The 18,881-nt window shown below is 50.5% G+C and overlaps 1 protein-coding gene across 2 annotated transcripts in view; it reads left to right on the top strand.

The window, feature by feature from the left end:
• PRMT7 (protein arginine methyltransferase 7) overlaps positions 1-18,595 on the top strand; it is a 50,923-nt gene extending 32,328 nt beyond the window's left edge. The window contains exons 7-18 of one of the 2 annotated variants that reach the window (XM_068528219.1): positions 1,437-1,678; positions 1,876-2,056; positions 5,415-5,542; positions 5,955-6,090; positions 7,098-7,181; positions 7,571-7,618; positions 8,292-8,381; positions 12,069-12,230; positions 13,539-13,613; positions 16,864-17,024; positions 17,957-18,053; positions 18,292-18,595. In XM_068528219.1, coding sequence (XP_068384320.1) covers positions 1,437-1,678; positions 1,876-2,056; positions 5,415-5,542; positions 5,955-6,090; positions 7,098-7,181; positions 7,571-7,618; positions 8,292-8,381; positions 12,069-12,230; positions 13,539-13,613; positions 16,864-17,024; positions 17,957-18,053; positions 18,292-18,471 — 1,584 coding nt within the window. In that variant the 3' untranslated portion in view covers positions 18,472-18,595. The remainder of the gene's footprint in view (positions 1-1,436; positions 1,679-1,875; positions 2,057-5,414; positions 5,543-5,954; positions 6,091-7,097; positions 7,182-7,570; positions 7,619-8,291; positions 8,382-12,068; positions 12,231-13,538; positions 13,614-16,863; positions 17,025-17,956; positions 18,054-18,291) is intronic. The other variant, XM_068528220.1, reaches the window with a different exon arrangement.
• The last annotated feature ends 286 nt before the right edge of the window (positions 18,596-18,881 follow it).

Genomic DNA, 18,881 nt, shown 5'->3' with positions numbered 1-18,881 from the left:
GTCCTCTGCATTGGCAGGCAGATTCTCAACCACTGCGCCACCAGGGAAGCCCCACTCAGAAGGGTTTTAAGCAGAGGATCAGTGTCAGATTTACGCAGGCAGGCATGTAGAGAGCAGCTGGGGTGCAGCACTAGAGGCAGGAAGACTAGTTAGAAGGTGGCTGGAGTTGTCCAGGTGCTGGGCTGAGGTAGGCCTTAGTCAGGGCCATAGAAATGGAACCCAGAGAGGTAGACTCGGGGAGGAGGAAGGTGGTCAAGGACTCCTGTTACTTAGATGTGGAGGCATTGAGGATGATGCCAGGGTTTGAGGTGTAGGTGACTGGCTTGGATGGTGGTGCTCCCTGTTGACTGGGAGGAGGATCAGGCCTGGGAAGGTGGGGGAGAGGTGAAGGTGACTTGTTTGGTTTAGACAGACTTTGAGCTGAGGGTCAGCCAAGTAGAGAGGACTAGGAGGCATTTGGTACATGTATTTGGTAAATGAAGATGGAGTGCTTGAGGTCAAACGGGAGAGTACACGGTGGGAGAAAAAGATGGTCCAGACCAGGTCTCTGGGGAATCCTCTCTGTGAGGGATGGGCAGGGGAAGCACAGCTTTGTGAAGGAGACAGAGTGGGAGAGCAGTGCTTCTCATCCAGAGCTGTGTCTGGAGACAGTTTTGATGTCACAACTGAGAGGTGGTGCTACTGTCATCTCGTGGGTAGAGGCCAGGGATGTTACCAAACATCCCACAATGCACAGAGCAGCCCCCACAGTAAAGGATCACCTGATCCAAAAGGTCACTAGTGCTGAGGTAGAGAAACCCTGTGCTTGTGCTTTCTGTGTGGTAGCAGCTGTGAGTGTCCTCTTCATGGCTGGGCCCCTAGTGCCTGGCGTGTAGAGCGTGTTGGATGAATGAGGCAGAAGGGAAATTGGATGAGGGACTGCAGCCAAAGCCAAGTGAGGAGAGTGGTCGGCAGTGCCAGGTGAGGCCAGGAGGTCAGGTCGGTTGAGGATGGACACTTGTCCATTGGGCTGTGCAGTAAGAAGGTTCTGGTGTCTGGGTGAGAGCTACACTGAAGGGAAGCTTGGAGCTCAGTGCCAGGATTACTGCTTAGCAGGAAGACTTAGACTCTTTCTTCACAGTTGGTGTGGGAGTTAATCAGCATGATGACAGTTAAGGTTTATTTTTGAAATATTCAGGAGTGTCAGGTAGCTAGGAACTTACCTGACATAAGTCGTCCTAGGCATAATGTGTATTCTTTCTGAAATCTGGTTTCTTCTGTTACCAAGGGCATTGGCTGAAAACAGTTCACTGTCCTAATAGTGATAAGGCATTAGATGTTACTAAACCTACCTAATATTAGGGAATAAATCTCTTTTGCTCAATGGGAATTACTGTGGGTCAACGTAACTGGTTATTTTTTTGTTCTTTTGTTTTACTTTTTTAATATAAACTTAGGAAAATTGTGAGGCAGTGCCTCACAGAGCAACCGTCTACGCACAGCTGGTGGAGTCCAGGAGGATGTGGTCGTGGAACAAGCTGTTTCCCATCCGTGTTCAGACCAGCCTTGGAGAGCAAGTCATCGTCCCCCCCTTGGAACTGGAGAGGTGTCCTGGCGCGCCCTCTGTCTATGACATTCAGCTGAACCAGGTGTCTCTCACTGACTTCACTGTCCTCAGCGACGTGCTGCCTATGTTCAGGTACCAAGGAGCCACCCAGGGTCATGGTGTTTGGAGACACTTGGTGAATTGCGGTCTTTGGCAGTTCTTTTTGAGTTCATTTTGACATCAGGAGTCCATTGCAAACAAGTCTCATTGCTGGTGAGGTCACCATAAATGCTTAAAGATGGAGTGTGTGAGCTTAAAATATGCTTCAGTTCCTGAATATTCTTCCACAGTGTGGACTTCAGCAAGCAAGTCAGTAGCTCAGCAGCCTCCCATAGCAGGCAGTTTGAACCTCTGGCATCTGGCCAAGCTCAGGTGGTTCTCTCCTGGTGGGATATTGAAATGGACCCTGAGGGGAAGATCAAGTGCACCATGGCCCCCTTCTGGGCACACTCGGATCCAGAGGAGCTCCAGGTAAGAGGCAGGAGCTGAGCACGTTTTCGTGGAAATCAGGAAACTTGTCCACTTTTGGTCCTGGGAAAGGAGCATGTTGAATCTTAGATTCCTAAGAATTTAGGGCTTCCCTGGTGGCGCAGTGGTTGGGAGTCCGCCTGCCAATTCAGGGGACATGGGTTCGAGACCTGGTCCGGGAAGATCCCACATGCCATGAGGCAACTAAGCCCGTGCACCACAACTACTGAGCCTGCGCTCCAGAGCCCGCGAGCCACAACTACTGAAGCCCAAGCGCCTAGAGCCTGTGCTCTGCAACAAGAGAAGCCACCACAATGAGAAGCCTGCGCACCACAATGAAGAGTAGCCCCAGCTTTCCTCAACTAGAGAAAAACCTGCACGCAGCAACGAAGACCCAACGCAGCCAAAAATAAATAAAATAAAATAAATACATTTATTTAAAAAAAAAAAATAGAATTTAGAGTTAAAAGGGACTATGTCAGAATCAATGTCAAAGAAGAGTTTAAAAGAAAAAAAAGCAAGGCTAGCTGTAGTAAGATATAAGATAGACTTCTCAGGCCAAGTTCATGGTCAGCACCAGCGGTCACAGTGAGCCATAGGGCAGCTTTGGTGTGCTGGCTCTCCCCTCGTCCTGGTACAGCCACTCTTAGACCTGCCCACCGAGTAATCCAGGGGTCCTCAGATTAGCTTGTGATAGAGAGCTACAGCCTGTCTACAGCCGCATTTTCTGTGGCCTCAAAATCTACCTTCTTAAAAAAAAAAAAAAAAAAAATCTACCTTCTTCAGCTCCATGGAAAGTGGGGAGGATGTGAACTACAGAAAAGGAAATACATATTATATTCCTTTTCTTCAAAAATATTTTTTTAAATTAATTTTATTTATTTATTTATTTTTCGGCTGTGTTGGGTCTTCGTTGCTGCGCACGGGCTTTCTCTAGTTGAGGCGAGCAGGGGCTACTCTTTATTGCAGTGCGCTGGCTTCTCACTGCAGTGGCTTCTCTTGTTGCAGAGCACAGGCTCTAGGCGCGCGGGCTTCAGTAGTTGTGGCTCGCAGGCTCTCGAGCGCGGGCTCAGTACCTGTGGCACATGGGCTTAGTTGCTCCATGGCACGTGGGATCTTCCCAGACCAGGGCTCGAACCCGTGTCCCCTGCATTGGCAGGTGGATTCTTAACCACTGCGCCACCAGGGAAGTCCAAGAACCATGCAGATTTAAACTGCAGTGAAATACTGTTTCTCACGTATTAGTGAATAAAGCTCAGAGTTTGCACACTGTTGGTGGAGCCGTGGGGCAGCTCAGGAGGGTGCTCACCAGAGCGTTGTGGAGTGCAGCAAGGCCCACAGTCTGTCAGGATGGGAAGTGATGCCCCTTCTAGGCATTTAGGCTCTGGATGGCGCTGCATACGTGTAGAATGACGTGTGTGCCAGGATACTCACTGCAGCCCTGATTAAATAGAAAAGACTGGAACAACCTAGAGGCCACCAGCAGGGACTGGCTAAGTCCATTTTCCTGCATCCACTCAGAGGGTGAGGTGGCTCTCTCTGCACTGATGTGGAACAATCTCAAGGATAGATCAAGTGAAACAACAAGAGGCGCAGAACAGTGTGTGCTATGCCAACGTTGGTGTTATTAAAAATAAGAATATATGTGTTTATGAGCTTTTATGTGTGGTGCATGTATGTAAGGGTATCATGGGAAGAATTCACAGAAATTGGTGAAAATGGTTGCTTCTGGGAGGGGAGCTGGAGGTTAGGGGTGGAAAGGAAACTTATTTTTCACTCCATGACCCTTTTATATCTTTTGAGTTTTCTCTCATGTGCATGTATTATCTACCCCTCTGTACACAAACACAAGAAAAGTGGGAAAGGAGCTTCAGGACCAAGGAATCAAACGTTGCCTCCACCTGGGAGGCCTTGGGCACTGTCCTCTGTGTGTTCTGACTTCCTGTTACCACTTGCTGGGCACTGGCTTTGTTTTGACTGCTCAGCTGCTGGTTCTGGGTGTATACATGGTGACTTCAGGGAAGGCCTTAGCATCTCATCCTGCTCCCTGAATTACTGCTTAGGCCAAAGGGTCATGACTGCTGTGGGATTTCGGTCAGTCCTCCTGGGCCCTTGAGCTGCCCCGGCTCCACTCTAGGAGTGTGGTGATTGCAAAATTAGCATAAGAATTTCATTAAAATGTTAATACTTCTCATTTGTATATCTTCAAAGTGCTTCTATGTGTATTTTCTCCTTGAATCCTCATATAAGACATGCTGGGTAACCACACAAAGCCGGGCCCAATGAGGGGAGCAGGGCCTCAGGTGTAGGCAGCCTTGGTGGGTGCTTGTCCCCAGGTGTCCTGACTGTGGGGCTTGTGTCCTTCCTCTACCAGTGGTGACTTTTGGACTGTTTCGAATTTGAAGAGCTGCTAATGAATCTCCCTCATGACTTCACTAAACTGCTTTTGATCAGCCTCAGACAGTGGATTCTGGCTATCATAGCTCTTTAGCATTAAGACCTGGGAGGCTGGTGTGTGGGAGGGACATGGTGACAGGGAGGCACTGTGGGAGCCCAGGAGGGGTCAGGGAGGCATAGTAAAGAATGAATAACAGGTTTTAGAGAATCTTTTTTTTCCTCCTTGTTAATGTTTAGTTTTTCCAGAATGTATCTGGTTAGATTTTAATTTTCTAGCTTTTACATTCAAATAGACATCTTAGATAGATGGGAATGTCATTCACCTGTCTTTAAGTTAAGTTCAAGATCAGTTAGGATAGAATGTGTTGACTGAAAAAAAAAAAAACCACAGTGTGAGAGTTGTGACTTAACTTTATTTGAAGCCAGATGAGGACTGTAGCCTGGGAGACAGCCTCTCAGCTCTGAGGAGCTACTCTGAAGAGGTGTGGGTGGGGGCAGAAGGTCAGTATAGGTATGATTTTAGTGGAGGGGAGATACTTGCAATCAAGTATACATTTTGGCAGAAGGTTCCTGCTAGTCACGAGAAGGTTACTGCTAGTCACGAACGTCTCTGTTAATGAATTTAGTGTTTTTCTAGATATGAGAAGACACACACACACACACACACACACACGACACACGGCACACGGCAGAGGCTGGAGTCCCCTCCCCTGAGCCCACCTTGAAGACCACTGCCCTAGGCCACATTCTATCTTTCTGAAGCCAGCAGTGTTCCAGCAAGATTTTGAACCTTTAGCCTCTCTGACTTGAGGATTTTCTTCTTTATCTCTTTGGCCATAGTAGCTACCTATAGTCCACACAGTGGTTTCCCTGCAAATTGATTTTTGACTTGGGTTTTGGCCCCCGGATTAGATGCATTGCTCTTGTTGCAGCTTGGTGATAGCTGATTCTCTTCCTGTTTCAGTGGCGCGACCACTGGATGCAGTGTGTGTACTTCCTGCCAGAAGAGGAGCCAGTTGTCCAGGGCTCAGCCCTCTGCCTGGTAGCCCACCACGACGACTACTGTGTGTGGTACAGCCTCCAGAGGACCAGGTGTGCCCCGAGCCTCACTGGGTGGGGCACTGGGCTTGTGACACTGTGCCTTTATATAAATTCCCTGTACGGACCCTGTAGAGGTTTGAGTGGGCACATTCGTATCTGAACAGAATAAGAGCGGAAGTTTGTGACTGGGTATTTCAGTGCCTGTTTGTGTGTACTCAGAAGAGGCTCCCCTAGTGGCAGGACCCCCATTTGGAGTAGATATATATGAAAAGCCTTGAATTGGAGGGCCCTCCGACCTCTGACGCCCACTCCACAGCCAGTGCCTAGACTCATGCCCCCTAGAGGACCATGGGTGTGTCCCCTCTCCATCTCGATTTCCCTGGGGCAGGTCCCTGTGCTGTGCCTTCATGCTCGCTGGTGCCTAGCAGGTCATCACCCTGTGTCTGTTCATTTCCTGGCCCAGCCCCGAAAAGGATGGGAGAGCCCACCCAGCACGCCCTGTGTGTGACTGCCAGGCTCACCTGCTCTGGAACCGGCCTCGGTTTGGAGAGATCAATGATCAGAACAGAACTGATCAATACGTCCAGGCCCTGAAGACGGTAAGTGTCCAGCCCCTTAGGTGGTTGTAGGCCAGGAGGGGTTTGTCCCATGGACCCGACCGAGCTCATTGCTCACTTATGATTAGCTGGTTTTGTTTTCTGTGCTCCCTTCTCTGTCCATGAGTGGCTTCAGCCGGCTCCTTCTGGGCGGGCATTCGGTCAGAGGCCTGGGAGCTTGTTTCTGGACTACCTGAGGGCTTGTTCTCTGCTCTTCTATGGGAGCCTCTCCCTGGCCCCTGCCTTTGTCCCTCTGGACACTTTGCCTTTATGGTCGCCAGCAGTTCCTTTGGGTGATCCTTGTGGATTCAGCCATCCCATTATTCCTCTCATCTGCTGCTTCCTTTCTAAAATTTTCTAGAATGTAAATATTGTCATGTAACTCTCCTGAAAGACTTTGCTCCCTGCTGCCTGTGGAAGGTGCCTCTCAGCCTGGGGACCACACACAAGGTTTGGACGGCAGTCTCTGGACCCCTTGGAGTCATATGCAGAAAAATATGTGTGCATGTGTGCACATGCATGCATTTTTTGGGGGAGGGAGGGTCCCAACCATCCTAAGTTTCTCTCAGAGGGGTCTGTTGACCCATAAAGGCATTCCTGCTTTGGGGAGTCATTTGACATGCCCACGGCTTTCTGTGCTGTGACCAGGTAGGGAAGAGGCCTGTGGTCATGGATTGGGAGGTTGCCTCTGATAAACAGGGCAGCCCTTCAGCTGGGCCTTCTAGGACGGCTTGAGGACAGTCTTTCCTGATGGTGGGGAGAGGGGAGGGAGGTGGGTGTGTTGGGGGTGGGGGGCTGGTTACCACCTGGGCCTGGGAGGCAGGTATGACTGGTGTTAGGGCATAGGAAGATCCAGCCGGGCCGTGTAGGGGATGGAGTGAGGAGGAGATCAAGATTGAATAATCACAGAGTGAGTTAGGGGGTCAGATGGGAAATGTTCCTGTCAGTTTGTCAACAGGAATTTCTTGACATTGTAAGAAAATCTGTGCTGAGGTTGTTCTTTTCTGCAGGTGCTTAAGCTGGACGGTGTCTGCCTGTGCGTCAGTGATGGCAGTCTGCTCTCCATGCTGGCCCATCACCTTGGGGCAGAGCAGGTACTGGACATGTGCCTTCTACCAGGTTCCTGACGGCCGCTCTTGAGTTCGGGTGTCATGTGGTCTGGGTACACGGTTTTGTGACTAAAGCTCTTTCAAGTGCAGCTGCCACATATGTGGCGGGCGTGCTTGCATTGGTGGCTGAGGGGTTGTTGCCTCGTGTGCGGGCAGGAGTCAGGCTATAGCTGTTGCCCCATCGCCACAGCTCCCGAGTCTGAGTCTGCCACCTCGCTAGGCTCAGCGCAGAATGTTGTACTGTCCCAGGGGGATAATGAGCACAGGTAGAGTTAGTTAGATGTTGTCCTCTGCCTTGCAGTTGCATTTTAATCTTTGTTTTCTTTCTCTGTTAAGTGCATCTCCTACAACTAATAGCATGGTATCCTCTTCAGGTATTTACGATAGAGAATTCAGCAGCTTCTCATAGACTGATGAAAAAAGTAAGTGATAATTGTTGTTACTGAAATAATGAGGGGACCTGTGGGGCCTGCCTTCCTGAGTCTGGGATTGATCGCTTTGAAGCAATGCTGGTACCAAGGGAACTGGGAGAAGTAGCAGCTGCCGGTGAAGTTCTTGTGACTCCTGAGTCGAGAGCTGGCCTGGAAGTCTTCTAGGGCTGTCATTGAATAGCAGTGAGCGTTTAAACTCTACTTTGTTTTTTGTGGCTGACGAAGTGTAGGCTTCTCTCCTCACTTCACATAAAACTAAAAAAACTAAAATCTTTGTGGTGATAGAACTGAATTTGCGATTTGTTCCTGGGGCACCAGCGCCCACGGAGTCACTGCTCACAAACTGACCTGACTGGTTGGTTCTGTGACAGTGTTTCTCCTCCTGGCCAGTGATTCCCTCTCTGAAGGACAACCTACCTCCACCAGAACTCCAAGCCTACAGCTAAGTCTTGCCAGTGTGCCTGCAAGAGAAATTTCTTTTGCTCTTATGACATTTTGCTCCTGATCTCATCTGAGGTCTGTAGGAGGCCTTTGGATGGGAGAAGTTCTGCAAAGCAGCTGAAAGTGGTGCTCCAGAACTATTTGGCCAGAGAACTGCACACAGATAAAGCAACTGAGATGTTCTTTTTCTGGACAAAAACAATAGTTTTGTTTTCTCTCTAAGATCTTTAAGGCTAACCACTTGGAAGATAAAATTAATATAATAGAGAAACGGCCTGAATTATTAACACCTGCAGACTTGGAGGGTAAAAAGGTAAGTAGTGAGTGCTCTACATTTGCTCTGGGCAGCACGGCTCTGAGACAGCCCGACTGCCCCCTTCTCCGGACCTCACTTTGTGTCCCCCAGTCACTCACCAGCTAAGAACTTGCCGCTGTTGAGGGTGTGGTGAGGTTTGCAGAGATGCCTGCTGAGCAAATACTTGCACAGCTCTCAAGTGGCTAATGGCTGCTCCTTCAGCAACGGCAGACGGGCTCTGCTGGGAGCGACTTCGGCACATCGTGTCCCCTCCCTTTTCCCTTCACAGCACTGCTGTGCACGCTTCCGCCTCCCATCTGTTCCTCAGTCCCCCGTGTGCCTCCGAAACTGCTCCCGGCCCTCAGTAACCTTAGCTACTAGACACGGTCTCCCTGCCGCTTCATCTCCCTGGCCTCCTGCACCCTCACAACAGGGGCCTCTCCCTCCTCAACATACTTCTCTTTAGGCCCTTAAGAGGCTGCCTTTCCAGGGTTTCCTCTTCTCTTTCTGGCTGCTCCTTCTCAGTCCTTCATCGGTCTCTCTTCCTTCACTTGATCCTTCCCTGCAGGCGTCCTTGGTGCTCTCTCCTTGTCTGTCCTCTCCTCTTCCGTTGCATCTCCTCTCAGGACCATCACATCCCTTCCCATGTGGGAATCGTGGATGTCCAAGCTGGGTCTTCAAATCTCACATATCCCACAGGCCCTTCAAGCTGGAACCTGTCATCTTTCTTGCCAACTTTTTTTTTAACCCCTTTATTGAGATATAATTGACATACCATAAAATTAACCCATTTCAAGTGTACAATTTGAAGATTTTTTAGTAAATATACAGAATTATATAACTGTCACACTGTCTAGTTCTAGAACTTTCATCACCCAGCCCCTAGCCCCAGGCAGCCACTGATGTGGTTTCTGTCTCTGTAAATTTGCCTTTTCTTGGCATTTCATGGGAGTGGAATAATATAATATGTGGTCTTTTGTGTCTGGCTTATTTCACTGTTCATGGCTGAAAGGTTCATCTGTGTTGTAGAATGTGTCAGTATTTTGTTCCTTTTCAATGCTGAGTAGTATTCCAGGGTATGACTGTGTGATATTTGGTTTACCCATTCACTTGTTGGTGGACATTTGAATTGTTTCCAGTTTTTGACTATTATGAATAATGCTACTGTGAGCATGGGTATGTTAAGTCTTTGTGAGGGTTTGTGTTTTTTGGTTCCCTTAGATACCTAGGCTTGGAATTGCTGGATTGTGTGATATTTTTGTTTAACTTTTTTTTTTTTTTTTTGGCTGCGCCATATGGCTTGTGAGATATTAGTTCCCTGACCAGGGATTGAACCTGGGCCCTCAGCAGTGAAAGTGCCGAGTCCTAACCATTGGACCGCCAGGGAATTCACTGTTTAACTTTTAAATAAACTACTAAACTGTTATCCAAAGCGGGTATACCATTTTACATCCCAACCAGTAATGTATGAGAGTTCCAGTTTCTCCATATCTTTACCAACACTTCGTATTGTCTCTCTTTTTTTTTTAGTATAGCCATTTTAGTGGGTGTGTGGTGATGTCTTGTAGTTTTGATTTGTGTTTGCCTAATGACTAGTAATGTTGAACACCTTTTCATGTGCTTATTAGCTATTCTATGTCTTGTTTAGTGAAATATCTATTTAAGCCTTTTGCCTGTTTTCTTCCCACGCCTTTTTTTTAAGAACAGCTTTCTTTCTGAGATATGGTTCATACGGCAAAGAAATTTAAAGTGTACAGTTCAGTGATTTAGTATATTCATAAGATTATGCAACCATCACCACAGTCAATTTTAGAACATTTTCATCACCCAGAAAGAAACTCCTTGCCCATTAGCAGTCACTCCCTATTTATCCCCAGCCTCCCAGCCCTAGGCAGCCACTAGCCTGTTTTCCTTCTGTATGGATGTGCCAGTTCTGGACATTTCATATAAATGGAATCATGTGACGTATAGTCCTTCGTAGGTGGCTTCTTTCAAAGTTCGTTCATGTTACAGCATAAATCACTACTTCATTTCTTTTTGCTGCTGAATAATACTCCACTGTATGGCTATACCACATTTTATTTGTCCATACTGATGGACGTTTATTTATCCATATTGATGGACAGTTGATGGACATTTGGGTGCTTTCTCCTTTTTGGCTACCATGAAGGATGCTGCTCTGATCATTCGTGTACAAGTTGCTCTTTCTTTCCCTTAAAGATGAGGATTAAAAAGATATTTAGGGAATTCCCTGGCGGTCCAATGGTTAGGACTCCACGCTTCCACTGCAGGGGGCATGAGTTCAGTCCCTGGTTGGAGAACTAAGATCCCACAAGCCGCACGGCACGGCCGAAAAAAAAAAAGAGAAAGAAGGAAAATTTAAATTCTGAAAGCCATTGATATGGTGCACTGGCTAGACTCCAGGTCACTGTTGAGTAGAAGTGGTGAGAGTGGGCATTCTTGCCTCGATGTTGGGGGAGCAGGGAATACACAGGGCCAACCCCTTTCTGTGTTCGTTGTTTCCTTCTGCATCTCTGTCATCTCATCCAGGAACCCATGCGTCATCTTGGACTGGCCCTGTCCTTGATGCCTGTCTGCCTGGGCCCAGCCCTGGGTGGTCTGGCTCCTCAGCATCTGCTGTCTGGTTCTCCTGCCTTTGACACAGACTCCCCCCTCCTTGCCTGGACTGTAGCAGTGCTCGCGCAAGTCATGTCCTGTCCCCAGCTCCACCTGCAGGTCGCCTCCCTACTTCCTGCATACTTCGGGGATATTTCTTTTTTCTTTTTTTCGCCACACTGCGTGGCTTGTGGGATTTCTCAGTTCCCAGTCAAGGATTGAATGCGGGCCACAGCAGTGAAAGCCCAGAATCCTAACCACTAGGCCACCAGGGAACTCCTGAGGGATCTTTCTAAAGCACATTTCTTCTCATATTAAACCCTGATTAAAGCTTTTCGTGATCCCCTCTTGCCTCCAGGGCAGAGTCCAGTCCCCTTTACCTGTCATCAGCTGCCTTTGGTGACCTGGCTTCTCTCCACCTCTGTGGCCTCGCTCTTTACCGTCCTACCCGACCGGCTCGTCTGACAAGCTCGCAAAAGGGCCTTGCTCTCTTTCACACCCCTGCTTTTGCTTCTGCCCATCCCTCTGCCTGTAATCCCTACTCCTTTGCTTTTCTGTCTCCTGTTCATGCATTTATTCATCTAATCAGCAAACCTTCACTGACCATCTGCTCTGGGCCAGGTACTGTGCTGGGAATACTGTGCTGCCACTTCTCTGTCCCTAATTCTGTGGTCTCCGAGCCTGGTGAAGGAGACAGACCAGCACTGATAATAAATTGTCATGATAAGGCTTTGAGTAGGGTTTACAGGATGCCATCCTGGAAGCCCTTCCCTGTGCTCTTACCTCTAGAGTCTCTCCACGAGCCCCTTCCTTGCTTCTGTCAGAGCTTACTGCACTCTCTGAGGCCGGCCCCCAGCCTTGTCTGCTACCCCTTCCACTCTGCACTCCTGAGGGCAGGGCTCATGTCTGTTTCTCATCTTTGTATCCTCAAGGGCAGGTGCAGACCTTGACATGCTTGTTGACTGACTGACTGACCGCGTGGGTGAGTGAATGAATGAATGAATGTGCCTGTGAAACTTGTAACCTGTCCTTTGCTCCTCAGCCGAATCCTTCTGACGCCCTGGTCCTGCTTCTTGCTCTGATCGCCAGGTTTCTCTCCTCCTGGGTGAGCCGTTCTTCACCACCAGCCTGCTTCCGTGGCACAACCTGTACTTCTGGTATGTACGGACTGCTGTGGACAGGCACCTGGCGCCTGGCGCTGTGGTGATGCCCCAGGCTGCCTCGCTGCACATGATGGTCGTGGAGTTCAGGGTAGGCCACCCAGAAGTTTTTGGGCGGGGGATGGGGGGGACCTTGTTTTCTTGTAAAGACTTTGGATGCAGATGGAGCAACTAGGGTCTTAATAGTTTGGGCCTCTGTTTTTCTTTGTCATCACACTGCAGGGCTGAATAGAAGAGGCTTGCCTTTGTAAAAATGAAGCACATGAAATGGAAATGGCTGTGTGTTGTCATTTTACAATTATGGCTTATCAGAATAATTTTAAGATATAAATTAAGAGTTTCAGAAGATAAGCTGTGCAGCTTGCTCTGCTCTCATTAAGAGCTGAGGCTCCAGTTCTGTTACCATACCTCACACGCAGCCTGCGCCACGCTGGGCCGAGGGGCCTGGCCCCCCCTTCCTGTTAGTAAAGTGACTGTTCTGGCAAAAAAAAAAAATGAGAGCTGAGGCTCCAGTTGTTAAAAGCATTTTGAGATGGGCGAGTCAGCTTCTTTATGCGAGAAAAATTGAAAAGCTTCATTTTAATTTTCTCATCAAAGCAGAACCACAGTCACAAAGTCATTTTGGGAAAGGCATCTTTTATTAAAAGGATTTTGAAATGCTTTTAACCTGAAATGTAGCGTGAACGTCATTTGATATTTCTTTGATAAGAACAGCTTTATCCGTTGGTAGCTTAGTGGTTCCATCACTTAATTTTCTGGGCATTTCTTTTGTGTTATTTATTCACTTGATCAGATTCCATGAAAATTCTGGTTTTCATGGCCAAAGAGGGAATGTGGAGAATGACACTGTTCCTAGGCATATGTCCAAGAGACAGAGGATGCAACGTTGACTGGCCTGAGTGCACCTCTGGTCCCCTCCTGGGATCCTGTCCTCACGCTCTCTTTATAGGTGTAGAGCCTCGAGAACTGGTTGATAGGCTCTTCCCAATGAACCGGTGTTCAGGATGGACAGGGAGGGAGTTAGAGACACTATCCTGGTAGCTCTGGCCGATTGTCCCTCATAGGAGAGGGCTTGGGATCATGGGAGGCTTTACAGGTTTGAGGAACCATCCTGGGTCTTTGGTGTCTCTGGGTCCCTTCAACTGTGGGCATTTCTTCCAGGCCTGCAGGAGCAGCAAGATGTGCCTCAGGTTTGGACCTGGGGCAGCCCCGCAGCCTGACCTCACTTACCCTTCCTGCTCTTGTCACCACACTTCCGTGTGCCTGGGTGGGCGTGGACATCTCTGTGCTGTCCCACAGAACCCTTGGCATGCCTGCCCACCCGCCCCCATTGGGTGAGTGCAGATGTTGGTGTGCCCTGGCCGGGTGGGTGTCAGTGAAGGCTGTGCCTTCCTTACAGGACCTGTGGAGGATCCGGAGCCCCTGTGGTGACTGTGAAGGCTTCGATGTGCACATCATGGATGATATGATTAAGGTAGGCAGGGCTACAGCTCCCACCCGCAGTGTCCCACCCACCCACTCCACATGGCCACAGGCTTCTGATGGGGACGTTTGGCTTCCATGGAGGGACCTGGGTTGGGCAGTGCGGGCAGCGTGCAGGGAGCTCCTCTGTTGGGGGCAACAAGGGCAGGTGTATCTGTTCTACTTGGTTCACCATGAGCATGAGAAGCCATTGGGTCTCCAAGTCTGGCTGGTATTAGGCCATTCTAGGCCCTGGGCTGTAACCCCTGAATCAGAATTTTGGGTTGGGGCCCGTCCACCACCAGGCCACTGGAACCATTCCTGCCAATGTCAGCAGCTTGTTCTCTTTTCGGACGGTCTCTCTAGAAGGCAATTTTGGCAACCTTCTGAGCCAGCCATTTTCATTTTGGGGACTCCATTCCGGGGGAAGGTGCTTGAGCATGGAGGGGGGTGGGTTGTGGAAGGAGGGTCCTGCAGGGTTATTTGTACATCAGTAGGGGATCGAGTCAGCCGCCAGGGTCTGCATCTCCCAGAACCCAGAGCAGTCTTGAAAGTGCCAGTGATATTTGGCTCGGCCAGGATGGATGTGAAGAGTCATGAGCCCCGTTAGAAGGGCAGGGCAGGGAGCACCATCCCATTTTTATGTATTAAGAAAATTCACACATGTAATAACTGTAAATGGAAAGTAACCTTTAAAAATTGTGTACAATATTAATTTTTTTTAAAATAATAATATAAACTTATTTATTTATTTTTGGCTGTGTTGGGTCTTCGTTGCTGCACACGGGCTTTCTCTAGTTGCGGTGAGCAGGGGCTACTCTTCGTTGCGGAGCACAGGCTCTAGGCACGTGGGCTTCAGTAGTTGTGGCACGTGGGCTCAGTAGTTGTGGCTTGCGGGCTCTAGAGTGCAGGCTCAGTAGTTGTGGTGCACGGGCTTAGTTGCTCCGCGGCCTGTGGGATCTTCCCGGACCAGGGCTCGAACCCATGTCCCCTGCGTTGGCAGGCTGATTCTTAACCAGTGTGCCACCAGGGAAGTCCCCCCAATTTTTTTTTAATTAGAAAAAAATTTACACATACAGAGAAAAAGGGGTGGAGCAGTGGACACCGAAATGTTAGTTGTGTGATTAGGAAGTGGTTAATATTTTCCTCATTTTGCTTATCTTTCTGTTTACAATTTTCTACAGTGATTGTGGATTACTTGTGTAAACATATTTTAAGTAAATAAATCCAGTGGACATTTTCAGTTTCCATCTTACCTGCCTCTCCACAGCAGACCACTGACTGTTCGATGCTTCTAGAAATCACTGCACACCCGGGCTCCCCCTGGCCACTTCTCAGGCTCCTTCCTGGATTCCTCCCCTCTTCTCATCCCCTAATGTGTCCTGTGTTCTAGGTCTCCCCCAGGCCCCTGCCCAGACCCACATAGCTGTCCCCATCTTCTCTCTTTGCTGGCCAGTGTCTGCATCTCTCCTGAGCTCAGACCAAATAGCTAAGAGCTGTGGATTCTCCACCGAGATGACTTCAGGCACTCTGACCTGATGCTTCCAGAATCCATCTTCTCTTTCCCCTCCCTGAGCCTGGCCCCTTCCAGTGCTCCTGTCCTAGACCTGCTGCCACTTCATACCTGCCTGCTGGGCTCAGGGCCCCAGCAACCTCCCAGACAAGTCTTCGCCTTCCCTTGCAGTTGGTTGTTGGGTTCCATAACCATCAGGTCCTTTGTGAGCCAGTTTTCTTCCCCTGCTGCTGCTGGTCTGGTCTGGTCAGGGGCACTTTGATCTCTCGTTGTCTGACCATGCACCCTCCTGCCTCTCCCAGTCGGCCTTCCTCCGCAGGGAGCCCAGGTGAATTTGTAGATCCAAAGTCCGGCCCTGTCTGTCCCCTGCGGGAAAACCCTGTAAGGCTCCCTGAGCCCCTACTCCCACCCCTGCAGTCACCCCACCATTGCTCGGCCTGCTCTGCGCTGCTCTTCGCCCTTTCCCTGCTGGGCTTTGTCCACTCTCCTCTTTGCTGCCAACTTCTGTGTAACCTTCAAGAGACAGCCTCGAGATCACCCCTCCGGGCAGCTCTCCTGCCCTACCCTGTTCTCAGCCGGTCAGTGTCCCCCAGGCACTGTGTTCGCTTGTCTTCCAGTTGTCTCCCTCTAGACTGGGAGCCTTGTATGGGGGTGATCTGGCAGCTGTAGTGCTCAGAAAGGGTCACTGAATGGGCAAGTGTCCAAATGACAGGTGTTTTCATCAGTATAGACAGTTGGTCTTCAAGGTGGCTCGTGAGATGGGCAGTGTCATCCAGTTTTATGTTTTAATTTATTTTACTTTATTTTATTTTATTTATTTTTGGCTGGGTTGGGTCTTCGTTGCTGCGCGTGGGCTTTCTGTAGTTGCGGCGAGCGGAGGGCTACTCTTCGTTGCGGTGCACGGGCTTCAGTAGTTGTGGCTCGCGGTCTCAGTAGTCGTGGCTTGGCGGCTCTGGAGCACAGGCTCAGTAGTTGTGGCGCACGGCCTTAGTTACTCCGCGGCATGTGGGATCTTCCCGGACCAGGAATCGAACCCTGCATTGGCAGGCAGATTCTTTTTTTTTTTTTTTTTTTTTTAATACGTCTTTTTTTTTTTAAAGGAACTTACTTACTTACTTATTTATTTATTTACTTACTTATTTATTTACTTACTTACTTATTTACTTATTTATTTACTTACTTATTTACTTACTTATTTATTGCTGTGGTGGGTCTTCGTTTCTGTGCGAGGGCTTTCTCTAGTTGCGGAAAGCGGGGGCCACTCTTCATTGCGGTGCGCGGGCCTCTCACTATCGCGGCCTCTCTTGTTGCGGAGCACAGGCTCCAGACGCGCAGGCTCAGTAGTTGTGGCTCACGGGCCCAGCTGCTCCGCGGCATGTGGGATCTTCCCAGACCAGGGCTCGAACCCGTGTCCCCCGCATTGGCAGGCAGATTCTCAACCACTGCGCCACCAGGGAATTCCCACTCATCCAGGTTTAAAAGGGAGATAATGAAGCTTAGAGTGACTTACCGAGGAAACGGTTTGTGAGTGGTGACAGGAACAGAAGCCAGCTGGTCAAGCTAGGCACCTGTGGTCTTTTGTGAGGACCCACTGCCCCCACGTGACCGTGGCAATTACCCTGAGGGACCAGGGCCATGGAGGTTAGGGGCCACTGGCATAGATAAACTCTGGAGATGAGGACATGAGCCCCTTGTTCCCTGGCCGCCCGGCTCTGTCTCTGCACACCCCTGCCTCCTCTTCCTTTCTCAGCACGCCCTCGACTTCAGGGAGAGCAAGGAGGCCGAGCCCCACCCGCTGTGGGAGTACCCATGCTGCAGCCGCTCCGTGCCCCAGCAGATCCTGACATTTGATTTTCGGCAGCCAGTCCCCCTGCAGCCCATCTGTGCTGAGGGTGCCATCGAGCTGAGGAGGTGAGTGTGGGCTCCAAGGTGGAGGGAGTGGGGGAAGTGGCAGGGTTGCTTTCTCATAGTTATTGCCCGAGTGGCTGAGCACTTACTTTGGCCACTTTCATGTGGGTGGGATGGCTGTCCTTGTCTCAGCCTTGCCCTTCCTGAAGTGGCCCTGAGTGTATAGTGGGTCCCCACAGCTTCTGGGGGGGAGAGCGAGCCAGAGTGGGCTCTCTCAGATCCTCCCACATCTGAGGCTCCCTTTGAGCTAAGCAGCATGTTACACACAGCTGCAGAGAAATGTGAATTTGGTTGCTATGGTTACCCATTGGCTCATATTCCTGAACTCTCCTGGGAATTAAAGCAGGTTAGGAATTGGCAGGGGCTGTCATTGTTATGCGTGGTCAGGCCCATCCAGCTCCAGCTCTAGCTCCCTTCATGAGGAGGGGCTGCTTCTTCCTGGAGGAAAAACTTTCTTCTAACTGGGTGGAGGCCGTGAGCCCAGAGCCCCTTTGGGCTCCTGTGACAAGGGGGAGGCAGGGCAGTTGCCCATCTGTGCCTGCCATCCAGAGTATCTGGGAGAGATCTTCTAGACTTTGATGCCTGGACTCCTCTCTGAGCCTTCTGAGCCAAACCTTTCTGTGACCTCAGGCCGAGGAGGCTGGTACAGCAGCAAGCTGGCCCTGCCCCAGGGTTACTCTAAGTATTTGGCCAGACTGTGGGGAGTGAGTGGGAGCTTTGGGTTGTGGCTCTTCTTGCTCAGCATTTTACTGAGTTGCCTTTAGTTAGGTGGAGTGTTAGGAGCCTCCTAACTGGGCAGGATGGAAGTGGAAGAGACGAGAGGTTTCTGAAAAGCAGAGGGGAGCCATGAGCATGCGTAGCCAGTCTCTCATGCGGCTGTTTGTTTTTGGCCCAACATTCCCACCCCCCATCCCACCCTCACCCCTCACCCCCAGGCCCGGGAGGAGCCACGGGGCCGTCCTGTGGATGGAATACCACCTGACCCCAGACAGCACGGTCAGCACCGGCCTCCTGAAGCCTGCGGAGGACAAGGTAGTGCTGTGTGCGCGGGTCCCAGAGTGGGCCGGCCCTGAGAGCAGGTGCTGCCGTGCCACCCGCCTGCGCTCCGGGTGTTCCTGGCACGTTCAGCCAGATGATAACTCCTCAGTGGCCCCAGGTCACCTGGCCCTGAACAGCAGCTTCCCACCATGAGCTGCCTGGGCTGGAGGCTGGCCAGGAGGGCGTTGGGGTGTCAGAAGCCCTCACCGCCTTCTTGCTGCTGCCCCTGCAGGGGTACTGTTGCTGGAACCCCCACTGCAAGCAGGCCGTGTACTTCTTCAACACCACACTAGACCCCAGAGTGCCACCAGGTGGCCCCCAGACCGTCACCTACACCGTGGAGTTCCACCCCCGCACTGGAGATGTCACCGTGGATTTCACGCTCTCAGATGCCCTGGACCGTGGGTGCTGACCCTCACTTGTTGAGAAATAAAGTGGCGGAGGGCGCCAGGCTCTGAATGGTGTGGCTTTCTGTGAAGGAAGGTGAAGACGCCTCTCCTTTCAGGGCCTGGCTTGGCCTCTGGGCTTGGAGGAGACCTCTTCCCTTTTTGTGTTTTTGCACTGCGGCTCCTTGCTCCAAATGTGGTGGGAAGCGGGGATGGCTCTGGAGCTGAGGAGGGGCCAAGGAGCCCACCCTGCAGTGGTTATGAAGTGCTCAGAAAGCTCCAAGGCTACAGCGTCCCTCCTGCCCAACCAGGGAGTGGAGCCAGAGTTGACTGGGCTGGGCAGGTTGGGCTGCTCTTGGCTATGCAGTGCTGGGGCGGGCATGCTGCTCTCGTGAGAGCTGGCCTAGCCTGGCCTGCACTGGGAACCTTTGAGTCC

Source organism: Eschrichtius robustus, chromosome 19 (genome assembly GCF_028021215.1).
Source record: "Eschrichtius robustus isolate mEscRob2 chromosome 19, mEscRob2.pri, whole genome shotgun sequence".
NCBI lineage: Eukaryota > Metazoa > Chordata > Mammalia > Artiodactyla > Eschrichtiidae > Eschrichtius > Eschrichtius robustus.
This window is presented reverse-complemented; position numbering and strand designations above follow the sequence as displayed.